This window comes from Tenrec ecaudatus, chromosome 18, assembly GCF_050624435.1.
Source record: "Tenrec ecaudatus isolate mTenEca1 chromosome 18, mTenEca1.hap1, whole genome shotgun sequence".
NCBI lineage: Eukaryota > Metazoa > Chordata > Mammalia > Afrosoricida > Tenrecidae > Tenrec > Tenrec ecaudatus.
Window position 1 is genome coordinate 9,963,719 of NC_134547.1, and position 24,336 is coordinate 9,988,054.

Below are 24,336 nucleotides of genomic sequence, written 5' to 3' on the forward strand. Positions count from 1 at the left end.
GCTCAGTACAAGATGGGGGTCTCTATCTGTTCTCAATAGATAGAGTCCTCTGAGTCAGAATGCACCCCGCCCTAGCCCACTCCAGACTGCTGACGATTCATACGATGAAGGAATCAGGAGCGGTCTCCTACCCTGGGGGCAGATCCTAGGGCAGGGCTGTCAGGGAGGGTCTCCCGGGTGGGTCCGGGAAGGAAGGGCTTAGTCCGGTGATCCTCTCAGGTGGAACATTATTTAAGCCCTGTGTGGACTAGTGAAGGCAACAGAGGAAAGGCTCCACTGTCCAACCACAGTGGAACTGCTCAACTGTCGAACGACGATGGGCAAACACACCAGGCAGCAGAGTGCATCTGGAGACCAGCAGGCTGATAGGGACCCTGATTCTGGAGGTAAGGGGCGGAGGGGGCGGTATGGGTTCGTGGTGGAAGCTGGAGAGTGCCCTCTGGGCCCAGGAACCATTGAGTTCGTTAAAAACCATTTCTTCGGTGGTGTCTTGGGGAGTGTAGAGCCTGCAGCGGCACACTGCACAGCAACGGTACAGCCAGGGGTGGAAGACAGTCTCAGCGAGAACGCAGCCCCAGGAGGTGTGGGAAGGGGCTCCGGTGGTTTTGGGAACAGGCTGAGTGGTTCCTGCCACAGGGCTGGAACCCATGTCCTCAGAAGGCTGCCGCAGGAGACGCAGCCTCGAAGTGCGCCCGAGGTGCAGTGCTGGGATTGTACTTAGACTTGTAGGCTGCAGTCCAAGCTCAGCCAGTGCGCACCCGGGAGCCTGTGTCCACTGCTCTTGTTATCCCTCGCAGAAAGTCCCCGTGGTGCGCGAGCTAAAGGACTGAAGGTGTCCCTGGAAGGGGAAGACTTGGCTGGGTATGGAATGCCCTAAAAACCCAGCTCAGCGCCCTCGGTTCACTTCCCATTTGTGGCGGAAGGATACAGCATTTGGGGGAAATAAAAATACCCCAGATGAGAGAGCCCCGTCCTTCCCCTGGGTGCTGCCCGTGGCTTTCAAGCGCTGATGTGTCCCAACCCCCTGTGGTCTCTCTTTCTCATGTGACCCAGCCTCCAACACCCCAGAGAACAATTCTGCTCAGAGCTGTGACTTAGCGTGGACTGGGAGCGATGGTTTCTTGCCCACACGTCCATTTAAGAGATGTGAACACTGAGGCTTAGGGCAGCCCAGGCCTGTCAGGCTGGAGGTCCAGATGCAAGCGAGGCTTGGCGTCACAGGGGAGGCTGACCGGCGGGCTGGTCTGACCACTCTTCCCTCCTGCAGATCCAAAGCCTTCCCAGAAGTGCAAGCAACGGAAACGTACAACGTTCACCCGGGAACAAGTGGAGGTGCTGAACGCCTTCTTTGAGCAAAAGCAGCACGTGGATTCCAACGACAAGCTTTACTTGGCTCACAGGCTGGGTCTGGAGGTGCTCCAAGTGCAGGTATGGTGATGGCGCCCCAAGTCACCTGGGACACTTCCCTGTCTAGGGGTGCCTCCAGGACCACTTCCGGGAACCCCAGGGGCTTTGCCATTGAGATGAAGCCCAACAAGGGGTCTGGTGGGAAGGGACAGCCTTATATGTTGGCTGATGCATGTTTGTGCCTGTGTCCCATGGGCCAGAGGCAGCCCGGGAGCCTTAAGCCAGTCGCCTGCCCTGTCCCCAAGGTCTGCACCAGTCCACACTCCGGTGGCATGAACGTAATTTAAGAACAAGTTGGCTGAGCTATTAAGTGTTTTAGTGAGGCTATGTACCCTGCAATTAAAAGAAGCAAGGGACATACATTTGTGATTTCCACCTTGGTTAGCTCCCCAGATGCCCACTTCACAGAAAGCCATGATTACAAGCGACATTTTATTTATTTATCCTTAATTTTTGTGTATTTCTTTAAATGCGATCATTTTGTGAGGGCTTGTTATGACTCTTAAGAGAATTCTTGCACCAATTGTATCGTGCATGTTTGTAGATATGTTGCCATCACTGTGTTCTAAACATTTACTTTCTCTTTGGACCCCCCTCGTCCCATTATGATCCCTTGATAAATTATTAATTATTTTCATATCTGACACACCGACTGCTCTCTCCCTTCCCATAGGATTTCTGTTGGTTGTCCCCCTGTGAGGGGATGTGATCCTTTCTCGCTTCCTCCCCTCTGCCTTGACCTCCTGGTACTTCTACCCCCATTCCTTTTCCTGGTTGACTTGTCTCCTGAGCTCTTATCTGTGCCTGTGTTGATGAGTCTAGCTTGCAGTGAAAGGCAGGACTGGGGTCATAATAGGGAATGGGGCTGGGGGCTAGGAAGCCTCAAGGAACCTAGGAATAGTATGTGTTTCATCAGTGCTATTGTGGGGCCTGGTTGACTCATCCCTTCCTGTGACCCTTCTGTGATGGGATTTCCCATTGTCTGACTACAGATGAGTCTCAGCACTAACCTCCCCCCTTCTCAAAAAATGTTTGTTTGTTTGTTTGTTTTGGGTCTTCTGATGCCTGCTTCCCGATCCCATAGACACCTCATGATTGCACAAGCTGGTGTGCTTCTTCCAAGGGAGCTGTTTTGCTTCTCTGATACATGGACCCTTGTTGAACTTTAAGCCTTTAAGACCCCAGATGCTCTATCTTTTGATAGCTTGGCACCATCCCCTTTCTGCTCCACATTTGCTCATGCATCCATTTTGTCTTCATCAATCATTCAGGGAGGGTGAGCATCACCGGTTGTGAGAACAAAGTGTTCTGGAGTTGTGGCGGCTTTACAAGAGGCCCCGAATCCTTCAACTAACTCAGTGTAGTGCCGTCTAACTGTGCACATGGGCCAATACCTCTATTTTTGTGAATTAATGTATTTACATATGTATACTGCTACCTTTAGAGCTCTATCCTTAGCATTGCTTCCTAGAGCTCTCCTCTGTTTCCTTGGACCTTCCTCCTGCCCCACACTCATGCTCACCCTTCTTCTGCCTCCCAGGAAATCCTCTCGGCTAGATTTCTGCGGCTGCAACAGCCCCGTGATCCCTATGCCCCCCTTGTTGTTGATTTTAATTCCCTAGTGGTTCCCTTGTCTAAGGCATTGTTTGCTCACTGCTCCCTTCCTCCATCTCCTCCTCCCCCCGTGTCCCTCCAGACTTGTGTGTCCCCTTGCTTTCTGCTCAAGCTTGCTTCCCGTGCCTGTCTCACATAAGTAGACAAACTAACAATGACGCAGAGAAAACAAAAGATTGAATAAAAAGAGCGAGTGAAGAAAAGATAATAGTGATACTAATCACCACCACCCAGAGCACACATAACTCCAGGTCTGTCTGCAAGTGGCCTTTTCACAAGCAGTTCCCTGTATTTAAAAAATAAAAGCGCACAAAAAGTAGGTATCAGGTCTGCTGAGCCTGCGTGAAACAACGGAATGCCTGCGCGGCCCTGTCCCGTGCAACTCTGTGCAGGACCTAACTAGCTAACAGCACAGGTCCGGGTCAATGTCACCTGCATCTCCCTGTACCAAGCTCACTTCTGACATTTTGGTGCAGTCTCGGGTGGGGCCTCATCCCACACGTGTTAACCCTTCTCTCATTCTACCTCCCCATAGTCCCTCCTGACCACTACCACTACCATCCCCCCATAAAGCCCACTCTATCCCTAAAAATATTTATTGACAAATCAATTGTAACTCTCGCTGGGTCTTGAGCTGTGGAATAGAACCTAGCTTCACCGGTTTTCAAGACTACAACCTTTCACATACAGGTCGCCGCCCTTTCCCCCTGAAGAGCATCCAGGTAGATTTGAGCCACTGATCTTGAGGTTCACTGTGAAGGGCAAACTAATGGCATTAGAAGCCCAAGGGATAAGCCTCTGTATGCCTAGGACGACTTTCCTGAACCCCAGGGGACTTGTAATTGAGTGTGTGGTCAAGAATGGCCTTCCTTGCAGGGGAGCAGTGTCAGTGTTCGGGTGTTGAGGCTGCACAAGACCCCACCACCACCACCACCACTTTCAAACCCCTTCTCACTGTCGCCTCTGCATCCACAGGTGTGGTTCAAGAATCGCCGGGCCAAGCTGGCTCGAGAACGTCGCCAGAATGGAAATCAGAATCCTCAAGACCAACAAGGGGCCTCAGACGAGTCCCTCCCTGCCCAGGTGCCCTGCGACTTGCCAGGGGACCCGGGATCCTGCCAGCTCCCTCCAATCAACTTCTTTGGCAACTTCTCATCAGTAGACCCGACGAGTTCCAGTCACAACCAAGACTGGATGGTCCCTGCACAGAACCCTCCAGCCACGTACCAGCTGAGTCCCGACACCCAGGAGACCCACCAGAACCAGCTGACCACTGAGGAGATGCAGTTTCTCACCCAGCGCCTCAGTCTTTTCACCCTGGAGCTGAACCTTTCACTGTCCCATATCCATTCTTCCACCCACCACCTAGATGTCTGCCCCTAACAGCGCCATCTTTCCACCAGCACCTCGGGCCGTCCTCTCTCATCAGCTAGATCTTTCCATCTATCAGCTCATTCCTGCTCCCACTAGCTCATTGCGGCCACCTCCAACCAGCCTTCTGAGACCAGCTCTCACCCGGAACCTACTCGCACTTCACACCATGAGGCTAACCTTGACTTCTCTATGTCCTTTGGATTCCACACCCCAGCCGCTTTTCTGAAGGCCCTCTCTCTCCCGCACGACGGAGGGCCACCACAGCGCACAAATGAACTGAATCGAGAGGCCTTTCTACATCCGAAAGGATGATGGAAGGCACCTAAGAGATGGTTGCCAACAGCCACCTTGCAATGCGCCTAGAGCCAGACCCAGGGACTGCTTTCCCACTTCTACATGGACCACAGCCTATCTGGAACCACACGTTTCCATCTTTGGCCATCTCCCAGGTCTCATGGTGAATCCCATGTGAATGACCCCGTCTGAGTCCTTCCCGTTTACTATGTGCCTTACTGCCCCATATTCCTCCGCTAGGGGTGTCAAACCTGCTCAAGACTGTCCCCAGCCTCGGCTTTGATACATGGTGTCACCATCGGTTTTCAAACTCTTTGGGTTTAGGTGTTAATGTTCTGTGTTGTAGCGCTCATTACAACACGGACAGGGCGTGCATTCTACAATAAAATCATCCGTTCCGTCAAAACATGGCTTCCACTCGATTGATCTCGGCGCTTGACGATTGCCTTTCCTCTCCTTGCTTTAGATCCGTTTTGCTCTTGCAGAAAGCGAAATAAATGTTTTTTCCTTAAAGTTAGCGAGTGCTACAGGGCACAACATTGATTATAACATACTGGTTAATATAATAAAAATGGCAACATCCTGGTTATGACATCAAAAGGAACAGTATTATTAATTGCAATGGTCTGATCTCAAGAACCTAAGAGTACCTTCCAAAATCAGTCACTAGTGGGACTTCCGAAATGGGAGAGGGAAGGAGGCAGGTCATTCAGACAGTGGCTAGTCCTGGTCTGTCTTAACTAAAGCCCCCTTCCCCAGTCTCTTGGGATGTCGTGTCCCTAGAAATGCCTAGTAATTCAGTGAATTTACATTGTGGTGGTGGCCTTCAGATGTCCTGTGGGAGAGAGATGGCTTTTTAAATGGGCGAGAGTGGGCACAGGAAGAAGAAGGGTGCATAGACATCAAGGCTAGGCACACGGTGACAGTGAAGTGTGGCATAAGTAAGCCTTGGGTGCAGGCTGGTGTGGAAGTGGGCAAAACAAGCTGGTAGGTGCCCAGAGTCAGCTGCTGGGTGGAAAGGTCTTGCTGTTGAGAAGAAGGATGAGCTTACGGGTTGAAAGAGGAAGCTGACAGCTGCAGTGATCCAGCAGTGGGTGGACGGACGGAGGTGGTGGGTTGAAAGGTCGAGCTCCAGGGTGGAAAGATCGAGGTGCTGGGTGTAAAACTCCCTCTCCTGGGTGGTCACATGGTTCTGGTGGATCTCCTGGGTGTCAGGACCCAACTGGTGGGTGTGCAGAGCCTTCTCTGCAGGGCCCCTCTCAGTCTTGGCCATGGCTGAAGCTCTCGGTTCTACGGATGAGAAGAACCTGAATGGATTGAGTTGGCAGAAAACGGAGTCCTCAGGCACAGGAGCTGGGAGGTAGCTCTCTGAGACCCCCCTGGTCTTCAGGATCCTGTCACCGATGCAGGTGACCCTCCGGTCAGTTTAGCTCTGAGGTTCTTAAACCACACCTGTGGATACAGAAGGGATAGTGAGGGGTGGAAGGTTGGGGACTGGGGTTTATGTGCATCTGCAACAGCCTAACACTGAGACTCCTCCCTGGCAAGGCAGACCTTTTTCTGCCCGGGCCCCCACTCAATTAGAAGTTCCCCTGGGGTTCAGGAAAGTTGTCCTAAAGCAACAGTAGTTACCCCTGAGGCTTCCCATTGCAATTCGTTTGCATTTCACTGATTGACCTCAAGAGCAGTGATCCAACTCTACCTAAAGGCACTTTAAAAACAGGCCTGGTGTGATAGTCACATAATCTGGTGTCAACTTGAAAAGGGGTAGCGTCTAGCTTGTCAATCAGGGCTCGGCTTGATGACTTCATTTAGAGGCGCCCCGGAGATAAATAGTTCACCAGAGGCCAGATGCACACAGACTCTCTCTGCTTTTCACCCTGTGAGACATTCCTGTTGACAAGACGCATGGAGCTACTCTACAGCCCTGGGCTGGAGGAGCCTCATGGAGACCCACTCCCCCACTGAGAAGCTTCCACCACCGCTAGAGCCACAAGATTCTCCAACTACTGGTCTGTGATCTTCCAGCATTCGGTGACATTGCATGTGTTGCGTGAGTCTGAAGAGGATTTTATAGATTGGTAATGGACATATGGGCTAATATCGGATTTATGGACTTGACCTGGACTGGGCTGGGATTTCTTAATGGACAATTGTTCTTTGACATGAAGTTCTGTCTTACACGCATATGCGTGTCTATTGTTAGACCTCTCTGGAGATAGAGTTGCGCCTCGGTCCTTGGCTCCGCGCGAGAAAGAATTCACGCCGAAGCCTGGTTCATGATCCAAGTGAGTTTAATGAGAGTTGGAAGAAGTTTCAGGTTTTATGCGGCACCCGTAGGATTCCTCCCGACCATGCAGCCTGGCAAAGACTGCTCAGCGTCACGCAAAGATCTCTTTCCCTGCTCTCTCTGTTAGATCTCTCCCAAGTTCTCTCTCAAGTTCTCTCCCTCTGGGTTCCTGCCTTTTCAAGAATTCCATGGGGAGGCGTGGTGGACAACCCCAGATTGACCCCATTGGCTAAATTGAATTCACCTGGCCCAGGTGGGCCCACCCAGGATTAGCTCCCACCCATGCCCACCGGTGGGAAACCTGGGCCTCTGAGCATGTGCAGTTTGCCGCCCATTGTTCCTGTGCTTGGCTCTCTGGGCATGCGTCAACAGACATCCCATCCCTGCCCTATCTGCCTAACATCTATGAATTTGTTTCTCTAGTCAACCTGGACGAACACACCTGACTACCTGCATCTGAAACATTGCAGCCTTGACAACCTGATGGAGCTTGGTTCTGCTCCAACCCACATCGGCCTCCAAGAGTGACAAACACCTGCTCGATACTATGGGAAAGGAGGGCAATGTTGGGGGAATTGGTTGGTGGCAGGGTGTGGTGGGGTGGTGTCAAGAGGGACTTTTTGAAGGTAGAAGGAAGGGGGTAACCCGATTGGGATGTGGGTGCACGTGGGACTCCACAGAGGCTTCTGTGCTGAGGGTTTCGGGAGTGTCAGGAGTTAGCTGGGGACAGGGAGACCGGATGACATCGCGCTGGGCCTATGGTGTGAGCAGGTTAGGGCCAGCACAGAGTTGCATGGGACTCTGGCCAGCAGCTGGATGCAGCCTGTTCACACAGGTTCTTCACAACCGATACCTACTTTGTGGTTGAGTGTGATCAGCTGCTTAGTAAAAGGGCTCTCGTCGCCAGGGTTCTTGCTTAGGTGGGCATCTGGGCAGCCACCCATTGTGGAAATCACAAATTTACATCCCTTACTCCTTTTGAAAGTTCAAGGTGCATCAGGCCCATTCACTCATTAGGGTTGTTAAATGATTTGCATGCACCACGGACTGTGCATTGGGTGGAACTTGGGGACGGGGAGGGCTTCTGGCTTGGGGCACAGGTTGCTGTCACATGGTATATGCCTACACAGGTACATGCGTCAGCTCTCAAATGAGGATGCTCCATCCAAGGAGGACCTGATTTTGAGTTCGACTTAGAGGGTCCAGGGTGTTCAAGGACATGGCAGCACCCCTGAATATGGGAAGTGCCCAAGGTGACTTGTAGGTGCCATCACCCATCTGAAACTTGCGGAAAGGAGAAAAATTGATGTAAACCAACAGAGGGAAGGAAATAGTAAAGAGCAGAAATCCGTAAAGCAGAAGCCAAATTTTGAGTTACATAGTTTCATGTCAACTTGATCAATAAGTGTAGGGGTGGGGTCCAGCCTGTCAATCAGGCCACAGCCTGATGATGCCGCCTTGTGGGCATGGCCTTCTCACGAGGATTCTGGGTACTTCTCTCTCTGCCTTTGTCCTGTTGACAAGCCAAACAGACTTCCTGAGTCTCTCTGTTTCATCTTCCTGTTGAAAAGCCATACTTGGGAGAGCTGAGGACCCACTTAGAGACCCAGGCCAGCACCCAGATGCTCCCATAGGATCCACAAGCCTTTTCACCCACCAGCCTGTGATCTTCCTGCATTCGGCACCATTGCATGTCGCTGTGCCGTCTGAAGAGGGATTTATGGACTAATATGGATCTGATCTAGACTATGGGCTTGATCTGGATTGGTCTGGGATGTTTTCTCAATATACAATTGCTGTTTCATATAAAGCTCTTAAACATGAGTGTCTCTGGATTTGTTTCTCCCATCAACCTGGCCTCACACACATTTATGGAAAACATTTTATTTTAGAGCGCATACATTGTGTTTTGATGAAATTAAAAATGGTTATAAGAAATTTAAATAGAATAGATACATCAACATCACCACCACCCCTCACCCCCCAAAGAGTTTGATCAAACCTGACCACATCAAGTAAAGCTTGGCTGTGAGGATGTTTGAGCAACATTCCCACTTGGTCTTGGAAGTACGTTTTTATACGGCTCACATGCCACCAAAATAAGAGGGGGACCTTCCTAGGTGTGCAAGGTATTCACGATGAGACATTGGGGAGTCACCTGGGATGGAAACCTACGTCTCAGTCGCGGCGCATGCAGATAGCAGAAAGCAGTGACCCTATCTGGCCCTCGGTGTTATTACACGGTGGTTGTTGGCAGCAACATCCAAAGACCCTTCTATTGTCCGTTGGGACACAGCCTCCCTAAAAGCTTGTGAACTTAGTCCATTTGTGTGGTGGTGGCCCTCAGATGGTGGGTGGGAGAGAAAGGGCCTTCTGAAGGGGGGTTAGGAGGTGGAATAAGGACCCTGAAATGTCAAGGCTAGCAGCATCGTGTGGCATGTGAGATGACTGGGTTCTGGGTGCATGCTGGTGTTGAGGTGGCTAGAAGGAGCTAGTGGGTGCGAAAAAGCTAGCCGGTGAAAGGAGCCAGCTGCTAGCCGAAAGATGGGGGCATTAGGTGCAGAGATCCAGCTGGTGGGTACACCGATGGATGTGATGGGTTGACAGTTGAGCTCAAGGGTGTAAAAATCAATGTGCTGTGTGAAAAACTTGATCTCCATGGGGGTCAGATGGTTCTGGTGGATCTCCTGGGTGTCAGCATCCAGCTGGGGAGTAGTCAGAGAGTTCTGTCCAGGGGACTACTGGACTTGGCCAGGGCTGAAGCTCCTCCATGCTATCGGTGAGATATGAAGGATCCCTTTGGAGGCAGTCGGTGGGAAACCAAGTCTCCGGGCAAGGGGGCTGCTGGGCAGGTGTCGAGGGCCCTTGGTGTTGTGCATGCTCTGCTGGGCTCCAGCAACATTCTCTAGCCAGTCTGGCCCCTGGGTTCTTGAACCACACCTGTGGACAGAGAGGACAGTGAGGAGCTGATGGGGGATGGAGGAAGTGGGAGGCAGGGGTTAGTTGTGCAGGCACATCAGCCTAACATAGACACTGCTCCCTGCTAAGGTAGGGCTTTCTCCAGCCCCACACTCAAGTAGACGTTCCCTGGGGTTCAGGGAGGTCCTCTTGGAGATATAATGGTTTACCCCTTGGGCTTTCTAAGAGCCATTCATTTGCATTTCACTGCTAAACTCAGGACCGGTGGTTCAAGTCTACTGAGAGGCTCTTTGAAAACAGGCCTGCATCTGACACTGTTGTAACCTTGAAAACAGATGGAGCTCAGTTAGGCTCCAACTGGACCTCCGGTGAAGAGAGTTATAATTAATTACCCAAGGGATGATGGGAGTTAGAATGAGGGAAGTGGGTAGCCACGTGTGGGAGGTAGGGCGCACAAGTGGGAGGCCACGGAGGCTTCTGTGCAGAGGGGTCCCGAGAGTCAGAAGAGAGTGGGGACGGGGAGACCCGGATAACACCCTGCAGGGCCTATGCTGGTAACCCGTTCGGGGCAACAGGGAGTTGCATGGGACCCTGAGCAGGGGTGGGGTTCAGCCAGTTCGCCCAGATTCGTCACAATCGAGATCTCTTTCTTCAGGGCGGAGACCCGCTTGTGAAATTGGCACTGTGGAAATCACAGATTTCTACCCCTCACTCGCCTTTGAACGTGCATGGCACGGCAGTCAGTCAAACACACTGAGCGCAACGCCTGGTTGTTACATGGTTTAGATCCCCCTGGGCGCGGGGCTTGGGCACCTGGAAGGCCTCTGCCAGAGCGCACGCGCTGCCACCATGTCCGCGCCTCCGCAGGCACACACATTGCCCTCCACGGAGGCTGTCCCCTCCCGGGAGACCCTTGATTTGCCTTAATTAAGTCAGCCCGGGAAGTGCCCCCAGGTGACTGGTGGGCGCCCTCACAGTACCTGCACTTGCGCCACCTCCAGACCCAGCTTGTGAGCCAAGTGCAGCTTATCGCTGGCATCCACGTGCTGCTTCTGCTTCGTGACCGACAGCAACGCCTGCATCTGCGCCAAGGTGAACACCGTCCGTTTGCGCCGCCAAGATTTCTGCAGGTGCTCTGGTTCTTTGGGAGAGAGATCTGCCTGCTCAGACTGGGGGGCCCCACTCCCCCTTCCCTGCCTGGGCCAAGCCACCCCTGAATCTGAAGCTGCAGCCTGACACGCCTGCGACTCTCTAGGCCTCAGCGTTCACATCTTTCACGTGGACTTGCTGGGGGAGGGCGGCTGGGGTGGGGGGGAGATGCAATCAACCCTAAACCATCGTCTTGGATCCACAGATCCGAGTCGAATTGCTCTGTTTGGTTTTTGAGGCTACTGACGTCAGGAAGAAAGAGCCCTGGCGGAATTGTGAGTTAGGCGCGAATCAGCGGTTCAAAGCCACCAGCAGCCTCATGGGTGAGAGAGGAGAGGGACTGATCTGGTCAATGTTTCTCTCCGGGAAGCGCTCTATCGGGCGTCATGAGTAGGGGGTGAATGGAGGGCTGGTGAGCTGGGTCTTGGGGCCCTTCCATAAAGGGAATGCCAGTCTTTCTCTTACAAGGACGACCTAAGACCTGTAACGCAGTAGCCAAGCCCCTCTCCACACACACCACTGGGACTCAATCGGTGTGAGAACAGCACCACCAGGCAAAGGACCCCCAGTGGATCGGTGGGTTAGTGGACAGCTGCTCCCTGCAAAGGTCCCAGTTCAATCCCGCCAGCTGCTTCTCAGGAGGAAGTTGAGGCTGGGTGCTCCTGTAGGAATCTACCCAATGGCATAAGATCTAGTAGTACAGCACCCAGAAGGACCTAGCCTGCGCTGAGGACTGTCCTAACCTCCAACTCCCTGACCCACACCCTTGGGGCCAATTTCACACCTAGACTGTTCTCTGCCACTGCCTGGCCAAGCTTACCCACTCAAAGTCCAGCCTCAGCCCCGAAACTCCCCAGGATGCCGCGTAGGAAGCAGTTTTAAAGAAGCTCAGTGTTTCCCCGGGCCCTCTCCAGCTCCCACAGAGAACTCACCCCACCACCTCAGCCGCCTCACTCCATTATCAGAGTCCCTCTGAGCCCCTGCCACCCCACGCTCTTGACTGTTTGGCTCACCCATGGTGCTTCCAGCGTCGATCTGTCTCACTGTTCTGTTCACTAGCCCAGCCAGGGTTTAAATCATGTTCCACCTGAGAGGATCACCGGAATAATCCCTCCCTTCCCGGACCCACCTGACAGCCCTGCCCTAGGATCTGCCCCCAGGGTAGGAGAAAGGTGTTGACTTCTTCCTCACTGTTGGGCACCCTGGAGGAGGGGCAGGGCCAGGTTGTTTGTAGGCACCTTGGTGGGATAGCTGACTCAGAAGACTCGGTCTTTGGAGAACAGAAAGACCCTCCTTTGTCCTGAGCCATCCCTACAAATGTGTTTGCATTCTTTGCTGCAGTCACATGAGATCCAGCTAATGGAGGGGGATTGTCCTCTTTTTCACTCACCCTTTCCTCTATCTAGTGTGCTGACCTTTGCAGTGACTAGTCTCTCCCGAAAACGATGTCCCTAAATAGGTCAGAAGAAGTCTCCCCATCCCGGCCTCTAAAGATCGCTGTGTTTTGTGATAAGAGCTGTAAGAGCCCCCCAACAAAATGATTTTTTAAAAGAAGAAAAAACAGCTAAGATAAAATAGATTCTTTTTCCAAATTTCCAATTTTTTTTAATTGGGGGCTCTTACAGTGCTTACCACAATCCATATGTATCTCCATTGCGTCAAACACATCTGTACACACGTTGTCATCATCTTTTCCAAAACATTTTCTTTCTACTTAAGCCCCTGGCATCAGCTCCTCATTTTCCCCCCTCCCTCTCTCCCATGTCCCCTTGATCGTTTCACCATAAAAGTCCATTATCTGTTAATATAGACAACTGCCAGTTTTTATGCAAAATAATTTTCAAAACATTTAGAGGGGAAAACAAAAGAGCACTCTGGCTGTAGGCCTCTCGAGATAGAATTGTTCTTCTGGCAATGTGTGGTCCTGCCACGATTCTTCCCTCACTCCAGAATACCCAGATGTATCCATTCTTCTCATCAGCAGCCCAATAAGCAAGACAACAACCTGACAGCCCTCCAATGGGTTCTGACTCATGGGAACCTTCTAGGACCGAGTAGAACCGCCTCAGGGGGTGTTGGGGATGTTTGGGATGTTCAGTGTTTATGGAAGCAGAACTTTCGGTCACAGAGTGGCCGGTGGTTTTGACCTGGACCTTTTGACCTTGTGGTCAATAGCCCAACCGGTTACCACCTAAGCCTCCAGGGCCAGCATAGAGTGTAGTGTGATGAGGGGGGGGGGGGGAGGGACTTGGGCTTCACAACTTGACACACCAGCTGTGGGGCATGATGTATTTCTCTGCTCTGCACCCCAGGTCGCTGCTCTTGTAGCATATCATGCAGTGGGCACAGTGGCCCAAGTGCCCTTGGCTGAAGAAGCCCATAGTGGCCCCGCATGGAGACTGGAGGGGCTGGGGAAAGAGGATCGTGTAAGGCTACGGTGATGGGCTTCCCAGCAAGGGTAGCTATGGAGCCCTGGGGTTTTGAGTTTGGAGCCTCACCTGAAAGGTGGCTGCAGACCCTTCACCTGACCTCGTTAGCCCCGCTCTTCTCATTTTAAGGATTTGCCCGGATGAGTCTACGTGTTGCACTGAAAGTCCCAGATCCTGGGAGCCCCTCAGTCCAAGGCTGCCTCCAGGAGGGAGCGTTTACCAAATTTAGATTCTGATTTCCATACTTGACCCACCAGGATATCTACGGAGCAATCACCACCACAAGTCGCCATCAAATTTGACTTTGGCTCAGGACTACTCCAGACAGGGCACGATTTGTCGATTTGTCGAGGGCTGATTTCCCAGAAGCACCTGGTCAGACATTTCATCTGAGTTCCCTCTCGGTCCATTGGATTCCCCGCACCTTGGTCATCCATCAAAGCTATCACCCCAGCCCGCAGAAAAAGACACCGCAAAGATATTTTATGTTGTGTGTTTGAAATGAATTTGTCACTCAAACGTCTAACTCCATTTCCATTTTTCTCCCTCCACCCCACCTCCTTTTTTTTTTTTGCCATTCAGACCAAGACTTAGATCTGCGGGATAAGGAATCCGGAGGGATAGCTTTGTTTCTTTCTTCTTTTCTGAAAGCCCCGAGTCTTTACTTTTATATTTGTTGTGTTGTTGTTGAAAGAAGCATATTGTATATAGTCACCCAGCCCATCTCAATCAGTGAAATCAGTTATAATATCTCAGTAAGCCCTCAACACCGCCCCCCCTCCCCATTTGTGGTTTTTTTCCTTCCCCATCCCTCTTCCCTCCCCCTACCTAGTCCTCGCCTCTCTCTGCTCCCTCCCCCATTCCCCATCCCCCATCCCTCCAAGTCTTATCTTTTGTTTTTCCGTATGATAATGGTGTCATTTTCGTAAGATTGACAAATTGGCTGAGCATAACGGTCTCTCGATGTGTCCGCGTCTTCAAAGTCTTTGGTTGTTTCCATGCTTTTGCTGTTATGAATATTGCTGCAGTGAACATAGGTGTGCATCTGCCTGTTGGTGTGTTATTCTTCCTGTAAAGTATGTCCTCAGTGGAGAGACTGCTGGATCGTATATTTGCATTTGCTTAAGGAAGTGCCGTGCTGACTTCTGTAGTGGTTGTACGCGTCCACCGTCCCACCAGCAGTATCGAAGTGCTCCAATCTCTCCACATTCTCTCCGGCCTTCGTTATTGTGTTCAGTTTTGCCTAGTGGTTTTGGTGAGGGAGTATCTCATTGCTGCTTTCATTTCCTATGCTTGTTAGCCACCTGGATATTGTCTTTAGTGAACTGTCTGTTCATATCTTGTGCCCCCAGTTTTTATATTAAAAACCAGACCGAGCACAAAAGTGTATCCAATGGGGAGATCAGATGGCGAGGTTTTAACCATTAAAGTCAGATGTATCGTTGGAATCGACTACTGTCGTCTTCCCTCAATACGCTCTCTCTGATCCTCAGGTTTTCCCCATCCCTCAATTACGGTTAGAGGGAAATCACCGGAGGCTTATTTCCCGTGTGGATCCTACAAATGTGTTTCAGGCTTCCACTGTCATCCATAGCCTTCCTCACACCAGAATCTCACAATTTGAGCTCTGATACTAGTCCCTCCTTCAGATTTGGATTCTATTATTTATGATCCTTGGATCATGGATGTTGGTGTGCTTCTCCCATGTGGGCTTAGTTGAGGCCTCGCTTAGATAAAGCTGCTTGTCTGAAACAAACCTTAAGACCTCTGGCTTTCTGATAGCTGGGCGTCACCTAATTTCTTCACCACACCTTGCTGTAGCACCTGAATCTCCTGTGTTTTCTTCATGAGGGTGAGTATCCAACAGGGGCAAGATGTAAAAACTAAGTGCCCTTAGATTGGAGCTAGGATTAAGTATGAGCCTAAAATGCATCCCTGAATCTGTTTTCTGCCTGTGGCTCACCTTAGAGACATCTTTGTCAGGTTATAGCAGATCTCATTGATCATCTCCCTGGAGCATAAAGAACTTTCTATTTAGAACGCCATGGTCTGATCCCATGGGAACGATTTCAAAACACTATAGAGAAAGGACGAGTGAGCAAGTGTAGGCCAACTACAAATGGCAATACCTGGATTTTTGACTTGTACAGAATAAATCCTTACATGACTGGTGGTCAGGCAAAACTTGCAATAGCATTCACTGACAAGATCAGACATGGGTCTGTCAGAATAATACATATCAAAACAGCAGGAAGGGCACTGAAGTAGTGAGCAGAGAGAGGCTAGTCTGCCTATAAGATAGGTCCCAGAGTTTATTATATCACCTGATTTTGATGCGCATAGCCTGCAAGACAGAGAACCGTCCCATTGGGCTTCCAAGATTGTGAATCTTTACGAAAGCCGACATCTTTCTCCCAAAGGGAGGCCGGTCGGTGTGAACCTCCAACTCTTGGACTCACAGTTCTGTGATTAACCCGTTGTGCCACTGGGGTGCCTTGATTATATTAGAATGGTACCGACTGTTAAGCATTCAGCTACGAATTCGAAGATTGGGGGTTCAAATCCACCCTGAGTCCCCTCAGAAAGAGAGTTGGAAATCTGACACCCATTGTGCCGCCTTGACTCGGAATTGATGCTTTTTGGGTTTCCATACAGGAGTTATAGCTGTTGGCCATTGTTTGGGCACATGGCCTTTGCAGGCGGTAGTGTTCCCAGACCCAAGGAAACGGGGGGGGGGGCTTCTCCTGGTGTGGTCACGGAGTCTCAGACTTGGACCTCTTTCTCATAGCTACTTCCGCCGTCCTGCTGGGATGCGTCAAACCTGCCTTTTAAGCTGGATTTAAAAGGAGATGGGAGTGGTGACAAAAGCACCATGGGGCCCAGGCAGGATCACCCAATCTTTACACACCTAACAGGCTGGCTATGTGATGGTTATCAACTGGGAAACTTTTTTTATGCTTTGACTTTGCGTTAACGCTTCATTCACACCCAAGCCCTAAGTTTTTGCTTCTTCAGTTTCTTTTAGGGATGGCCTGGGTGACCCCCTCTTCCTTTTCAGCAAGGCTCATGTCAGTGTGGCAGGGGGGGCTCTGGGATGGGTTGATCCAACCATGAGCTCTGTACATCCCACTCTGTCCATCTTGGAGGCTTTGCTCACCTGGGGTGGGCTCAGTGACCAGAGAATCCACCTCGAAACTCTGAAGTTCAGCCCTGACTCTGCAGTTTTATGCACGTGCAGCAAAAATTCAACACTCTTTTGGGGACCCATCACCCCAGATCCAGTCTCACTGTTTGGCCTGGGCAAACCAACTAACTGCACCATGGTAACACTGCTTCTGCAAAGGGGCCTCTTTCAGAGACATGAATGGTGGCTTTCCGGACAAGCAGGCCCTTGAGGGCCTGGGCAGTTCCACAGGTGTTACTTTGTGGGGGAAGCGGTTCTGAGTCAAGGGAGTCGCAACACATTGGGAGAGATCACCTCGGGCTGCTACAGGAAAAGCAGAAACCCTTCTACTTGTTTCCTACACGTTCCATGCAAGCTTGTCACCCACACGGGGCGCATTCTGTAAGTGTGAGTTGTGGTGATTTGCAGAGAATCTACAAAGAAATCTGGGTCTAACCCGCACGGACATCATGGCCGCCTTTGTATTCTTGCGCGCCTTGTCTGCAGTTATCACGGGCTTGCCCAGCAGCAGGGCATGTGGCACATAGGGTGGGGGGCGACTGGGTTTCATTACCTCCTCTGCAGGCCAAAGCTAGACCAGGCGAAAGCTCAAGGACTAGGGTTGGGGCATTCAAACGGTGGCATTGGCGACATGCACCGAGTACCCTGGGGGTTGCCAGAACAGCGTGCTCTTGGATTTAGCCAGAATGTCCCTTACACGCGATGGTGGAGGGGCTTCCACTTGCTTACCTTGGACAGGAAAGACTAGCCGTAGAAAAGGGCACCGTGCCTGGTGGGCAGGGGCAGGGCAAACGCTCCGTGAGGTGGATTGACATAACAGCGCTAGCAAGAGGCTCAAACATTAAGGCACCAGGATGGCTTCACTCTGTTGTGCACGGGAGTCGCCGGGGGTGACTGGGGACTGGCGGGAGGAAGGTCCAAGGGGCAAAACAAGGTCCACCCAGACATGGGCTCCACTTGGCCAACTTGCCCACTCTTTATTGAACGTGGACCACCGCGGACGTTGCTGAAAGTTGAAACACACACTCACTCACACACCGTGATCCCTCTCTTGCTCTTCTTGAGACACCCAGAGGCGGGACCTCCCCCCAATTTCTGAAGGACAGAATGAGGGATCTAGGGGGGGGGCTGGGACAAGGCATGAGGGAAATCAGAGAAAGTGGGGTCAGGGGAGGGAGGGCAGGCAGCAGGGTCGGTGGGAAACGCTAGGTCCTCGAAGCAGCTCCACACACACACAAACACACGCAGGGAGGCAAAGACCAGGGTCGTCGGCCTCGGCTCCAGTCCAGCAGCCGCGGGGGATTCTGGGAAAGACCATCCATCCAGAAGACATTTCGGTCCTTCCTGTCATGAAGCGTCTGCCAGGAGGGGCTGGGCCAAAGTCCCTGGCCTGTGAGGAGAAAGAGGGCCATCAGCTTGGGGGGGGGGGGGGGGGGGAGGAGCTCCTGGTAAAGGAAACAGAGATAATGCGGAGAAGGAAGGGAAGTAGAGATGGAGAGGGAAACGGGGAGGGGAGGGGAGGGTGGATCCCTTCCTGTAGCAGCGTACTTAGTGAACCAAGCAAGCAAGGCCGCCGCCTAGGTCTGGGTTGGGTGTGTCGTGGGGAATTGATGAGACACACGCTGCAGATGGGGCCTTAGCTGGGACTGCATGACTTACAACCAGACCACCCGGGACATGCAAAGGCTTCAGGAAACTTCACCAACAGCTGATGGCGGCAGTTCAGAGGGTCCCAAAAGACCTCTCCGCTGCCCATGCATGGATCGGTTAACTGACTATGTAGCGGAGTGTTCATGCTTGCCCAAAGAACAGCCTGGAGCCCTTGGCTGATAAAAACTGTGGACACCCCAGTCACACACTAAAAAGCTGGTGTTCCGAGCCCACCGGGAAGTGCCTCAGAGGAGAGGTCTGGTGGCCAGCTCTCTAGTACAAAGCATGCTGGGACCAAGTGCATGGGGTCCACACTATGGAGAGGTGGTCCCCCTTCCTGAGCCGCCGTGGGATGGAAACTAGTCCTTAGGCTTTAGAGGGAGACAGGGAATGGTTCTAGGTTTTAGCGTCAGGAGGCAAAACCTGGTTCTGGCCTGGAAAATGGTATCTTGTTTTGAGTGGGCCGGATTTAGAGTTCATCTGAAATGTATCCAGCTTGGAAACTAGGAATCAGGTTTAGAATGTGCCAGACTAGGTCTAGGTCCCAGAGAGTGATCTGGAAATTGCTACCTGCTCTTGAATGTATTGAGCTGGAAATGAAGACTTGGGTATACTAGCAACTATGAGTTGAGTCTAGGCTTAAACAGAGCTGTTTCTAAGCTTAAACAGAGGTAGATTCCACTAACCGTTAAATGTAGACTTAAACAGAGCCCAATCCCATTATTCAAGTGGTGGGTTGGGCTGGGAATTGGTGCCTAGGTGCTGGGAGCTGGTATTGTATTTGATTCTGGATTATGGGGCCAGTGTACAGCATGTTTGACTCTAGACTGGTGGTAGGAGCTGGTACTGCATCGGGAGCTGGCTAAACTATTTTGTTCCAGACGGGTAGAGAGGTGTACAGTGTGATTCTAGACTTGTGTGAGAGAAGGGTATGCTGGGAACAAGGTATTCTATTTGATTCGAGACGGGGGGGGGGGGGGGAGTGTGCAGTGTGTTGGGAGCTGGTATTATGTATCGATCCTAGACTGGTGCTTGCCGGGGTTCTCAACCCTTAATACAGTTCCTCATGGGGTGGTGACCCCCCCAACCACAAAGTTATTTCCGTAGCTACTTTGTCACTGTCATTTTGCTACTGCGATGAATCGGGCGACTCCTGTGAAAGGGTCCCTCAACACACACACACACACACACACACACACACACACACACACACACACCAAAAGGGCCGCGACCCACAGGTTGAGAACCAATGTGCTAAGGGCAGCTGCATGGGGTGAGTGGTGTGTGCCGGGAATAGGTCCCTGTACTTGAGTCTAGACTGGTGGAGAAGGGTACGGCGTGCTGGGAACTGATATTGGAGTCTAGACTGCTGGGGAGCAAAGACGTGCTGTGTTGGGGATCGAAGAGTCAGCGCTAAGAAGGTTGCAGTGCAGGGGTCCGTTCTAGAGCTGGTGTTGGCGTCTAGGACGTTCTTGGCCTGGCGGCCACTTCTACAGTGGGTTTCTGGGAACGGTGGTTGATGCTCGTGTATGCTGGAGGTGGGTCAGCACTAGAGCTTGCTGGGAACCAGTGCTCAGGTCCACAGCCTGATGGCAATGAGCAAAGCATCATGGGAATGCTGCGCAGGCTGGGAACGTAGACTGACACTCAATTAGATGCGCTCCTGGGTTGGGAGCTGGTTACTGGTGACAGGACGAAGACCCTAAGCTCCAGACACCATCCAGACCACTGGGTCTTCTGCACCTTCCTGTCCCGAACTGGCCCTCTGCCCACATCACAGCCCTGGGCTCAGCCCTCTGCTCTGTGGATGGGCACAACGGGCCCCGTCAGCATCGCCCCCGCCCTCCACCCTGGGCTGGGAGTTGGCAGGAACTGCAGGGGGAGATCCACTCTTGCCTGTCCACATCTCAGTGGGCACCCCTCACCTCTGCCTTCGGGGCACACTACCCCTGAGCCAAGGCGGCTTTGATGGTGGCTACCAACTTCAGAAACTTGCTTTCCGTGTCCACGTAGCCATCACCGTTCTAGGAACAAGAAGAGCAAGGGGTGAATCCCGCTCAACTCAGCTCCCACCCCACACTGGTTCTAAAACGGATGGCCGTACCTTCTTGGAGTGGACCAGCTTCCCCGCCACCATCACTTCAAAGAACCCGGTGGCCTGGGGGGTCCCCTCACCGCTCTGGGAGGGGGAGAGATGTTGAGGGGTTGAGATGCCCGTTTGGGGACCCCCATGCCTCCCCAGGAAACAGAGGATGTGAATAGAGGACCTAGATGACCCAAACATCCCCTAGGGTCATCCTGGCCCTGAGGGGTGGACCACGTGTACTGGGCTGGGTCCCACATCAGCCCCCACCCTCACCCCCAACACTCACGATGTCCAGGCGGCCGGGAAACTCATCTTCTAACTTCTTCTTGAGCTGAAGGTACTAAGAAAGGGCCAGGGAGTCATGGGGGGTGTGGGATGGGGGGGGGTGCGGTGGTAAGACAAACAGCTGGCCCCTCAACATGCACCTCCCCCACAGGGCTTCCCATGGCTGCCCCTCAACATGCACCTCCCCCACAAGGGCGTCCCTTGGCTGCTCCGGCTGAGTTTACCTTAGACTTGTAACCTCAGGCTCCACTGGTGGGGACAAGGGTTCAAGAGAGGGGGTGGGAAGGGAGAGATGGAGAGAAAAGTTGGGGGGAGACAGTGCGAGCAAGGTGAAGATGGATGAGGAAAGTCAGGGAGAGCAGGGGAGAGGGGAGGCAAGTGGGGAGACAGGGAGGAGAGGAAGATGGAGTGAACATCAGGAGACGGGGAGCAGGGGAGATGGAAGTGGTTGGCCGAGGGAAAGAGAGATGGAGATGAGTGGGGGGCAGGGGGGGACAGGGAGAAGAAGGAGAGAGGGGAGGGAGAGCAAACAGATGGAGGTGGGGGAGGGAGACAGAGAGAGGAGGGAGAGGAGAGGGGAGATGGGGCGAGGAGGCAGCAGCAGGGAGAGCAGGGAAAATACAGAGATGGTTGACAGGGTAGAGATGGAGGCAGGGTGGTGAGAGGCAAGGAGAGGAGGAGAGAGACCAGCAGAGAGAAACAGGGGAAGGTGGGGTGAGGAGTGGGGAGGCGGAGTCAGAGGTGGGAAGCATGGGGCAGGGAAGAGACAGAGGAGAGAAGAAAAATAGGAGGGGGCCCGCCAGGAAAAGATGAAGAGGGGGCACAGACAAACCAGAAAGAAACACACACACAGTTGGGCAAAAGAAAAAGCAGATGGGGGCGGCAGGGACCCAGGAAGGAGGGGGGCCCACATACAAAGCACCACGCCAGGAAGACCCACAGGAAGACAAAAGACAAGAGGGCAGCGGAAAAGGGGGAGTAGGGGGGGGGTGCCCACACAGGAGGAGAGCCCAGTGAGTGAGTCCGGCAGGAGAGAAAGTGAGGGGGAGGGGAAAGAGAAACCAAATTAGCACACACTGCGGTCTGTCACCAGCCCCACCTCGCCCACATCCTACCCCCACCACCCACCCCAGGCTGTAGAGCGCTCGTTCAGGGGAAAACACCCGCTTTTTCTGGGGCCCTGAGGTTTCCATCCAAACCTTTCCACGTTTCCCCCTGGCAAGCTATTTCTGGACCCAAATCTGGGGCACAGGCCTGGGCATTGTGGGGGAGGGGGTAGTTCAAATGCCACTTTCTGTCCCCACTTTCCCCCATCTGGTAGATGAAGCTAAAAGCCCCCCCCCCCAGGGATTCTGGGAGGGGAAATTCATCAGACACGTTCAGATTTAGTAAGCTCCTACTGTATGCTTAAGCATTTTACTAGGTACACAGAGTTAAAGACACACAGGCACACAATCATCACATCAAGCTCACGGTCCAGCCCAGTGTCACAGAATGGAACCGAGCTACGGGTTTGTCCAGGCGTTGCCAACTGTAGGGAAGCAAGTCGCCAGGTCCTCTTTCCCCTCTGGGTGGATTCGAACTGTCACACCAGAGCCAAGAGCAGAATATAGGGATCAAGAGGGGGAAATCCTCGCCCCGCTGGAGGCGTTCGTTCCAGCGGGGGTGGGGAGGGATTCCATCAAGCACGCAAGGTGCCCCCTTGACGCCCTCGCCTCCCCAGAGCACCAGAAGCTCGCCTTTCCTCTTGCTACAAATAAGGGAAACGGGGCCAGAAACCAGATTTGGGTGAGGCCCACTGGGTTTGTCCTTGGGGGTGAGCCACATCCCAAGTCCTGTTCCAACCACACCCAGAAACATTCCAGAAATTGAAAACGGGGCGCAGATTGCCCTACAGGTAGAAAGACATAGGGCCTCTGCTCACTGTCTTCCGGTCAATAGCGACCCATAGCGGCCCGCAAGACCTAGGTGGAACTGCCCCTGCAGGTTTCCGAGCTTGTAATGGGGGTAGAAAGCCTCGTTCCTAACCCCCACACCCATCGCCCCCCACCGTACGGTGGCAGCGGGTGGTTTGGAATTGGGGGCCTTGCAGTTAGAAGCCACATCCCCACTCCCGGGACCCCTACACTGAGCCTCGCAGTGTTACCCCGGGTCACGGGGTGCCTAAAATGGACACACATTCTGGGTGGTCACAGACCAGAGGGAGGGGAGGATCAGCGCCCTCCCCGTGTTTTCGCCCATCCACCTGGAAACCCCTTTTCTGGACTCCTAAAGCCCCAGCCCCACCCCTAGCACCCCCCTTTCCCCAGAAAGGCAGCTCTCCGACCGGATGACCTAGGAGGATTGGGGGGGCGGAGGGACGGCGCGGAGAGGGATGAACCACTCACCAATAAACGACCCGGACGGCGAGAGCCATGGCTCTGGACAGAGACATCCGCTCGCCGCGGACACCACTCGGATGGGGAGCGCAGACGGCGCCAGCCCAACCTCAACATCAAGGGCAAAGCGACGGCTCCCCGGAGCGAACCAACCCTTCGGCGGAGGGGGGGGATCCAAGGGAGAGAGCCCAGACCCGCCGGACAAGGGGGTGGGGGGTCTGTGGCCCCTCCACGGAGGCCTTCTGTCTCGTGCCCTGTGGAGGGGGGAGGTAAATATATTCCAGACGGAGGGGGGCCTCGGAAGTCACGCCCTCGATGGAGAGGGTGCTCAGTAAAGGCGCTTTGCGCGGTTCCACCCAGGTGCCCACCCCCGGGCCCGAATGGTACAGGCTGGGGGGGCGGGGGCGGGGGAGGAGAGCAGGTTAACCCAACGGAATTGACCTTCGGCATCCCTTTACGCCTGGACGCTGGGGGAAGTGGGACCCGGCGGGAATGGAGTCCCCTCATTCCCAGGGAGCAAAAGGATTAGGGGTCGAAGCTGGGCTGGACCCCGCGCGCGCACCCAGAGCCCCCCCAAGCTGATGTATAAAGGCGTATGGGGCTGGACTACATTTTTTTTCCGTGGGGGGGCGGGGGTACTTTTTTTTAACGCCCATAAATAGTTACCACCTCGCAGGGCACTTTTACCCTGTCCTCTAGGGTCGCTTACTGAGTCGGCCGTGACTCGATGGCAGTGATTATGAGAATTGTGATTTTATTTCTCGAAACTATCTCAACGCAGATGTGTGCCAGTGGGGCCCGGCCAGGTCCCTACGTTCCCCTGCCCCCCCACCCTGGTCTCAGGGCTGGAGGCGACCCCGCTGGGCTACAAGCCCGCAAAGACTGGCCGGAGGGTGGAGGGGAGGGGGGCGCAAGCTCCTGAATGCTGTTTTGTTGAGCAGGCTCCAGAGAACTTGCCAAGGGCCTCCGAAGAGGGGGAGTCACCCCCGCTTTCACTGCTGCGAACAAAGGGATCTTTTGTTGCCCAGAAGTGGGGGAGGCTGGAGGAAATTTTCAAAAGCAAATCTGGGGCTGGGGAATCCGTAGGAGCACAAGAACAGAACTCGGGGCGGGAGGGTTGATGGCGACTTGTGTCACCGGATGAAACGGCTCCGTTCGGTTTTCTGGGCCTTCGTGCTGGTTTGGAAGCACCGGAGCTCTGGTTCGTTGTTGGTAGCTACCATCCAGTCGAGGGGGAAAGACGAGGCTTTCTGCCTCCGTAAACAGCTGCAGTCTGG

The 24,336-nt window shown here is 53.2% G+C and overlaps 1 protein-coding gene across 1 annotated transcript; it reads right to left on the minus strand.

Annotated features, from left to right (window-relative positions):
- Window positions 1-17,612: 17,612 nt before the first annotated feature.
- Window positions 17,613-23,292, minus strand: SELENOW (selenoprotein W). The gene is made up of 6 exons (XM_075537111.1): window positions 23,069-23,292; window positions 20,906-20,930; window positions 20,683-20,736; window positions 20,415-20,489; window positions 20,236-20,334; window positions 17,613-18,050 (listed from the first exon to the last, which is right to left on the minus strand). The coding sequence occupies exons 1-5, from the start codon at window positions 23,113-23,115 to the stop codon at window positions 20,254-20,256; spliced, it is 282 nt and encodes a 93-aa protein (XP_075393226.1). The 5' UTR covers window positions 23,116-23,292; the 3' UTR covers window positions 17,613-18,050; window positions 20,236-20,253.
- Window positions 23,293-24,336: the final 1,044 nt, after the last annotated feature.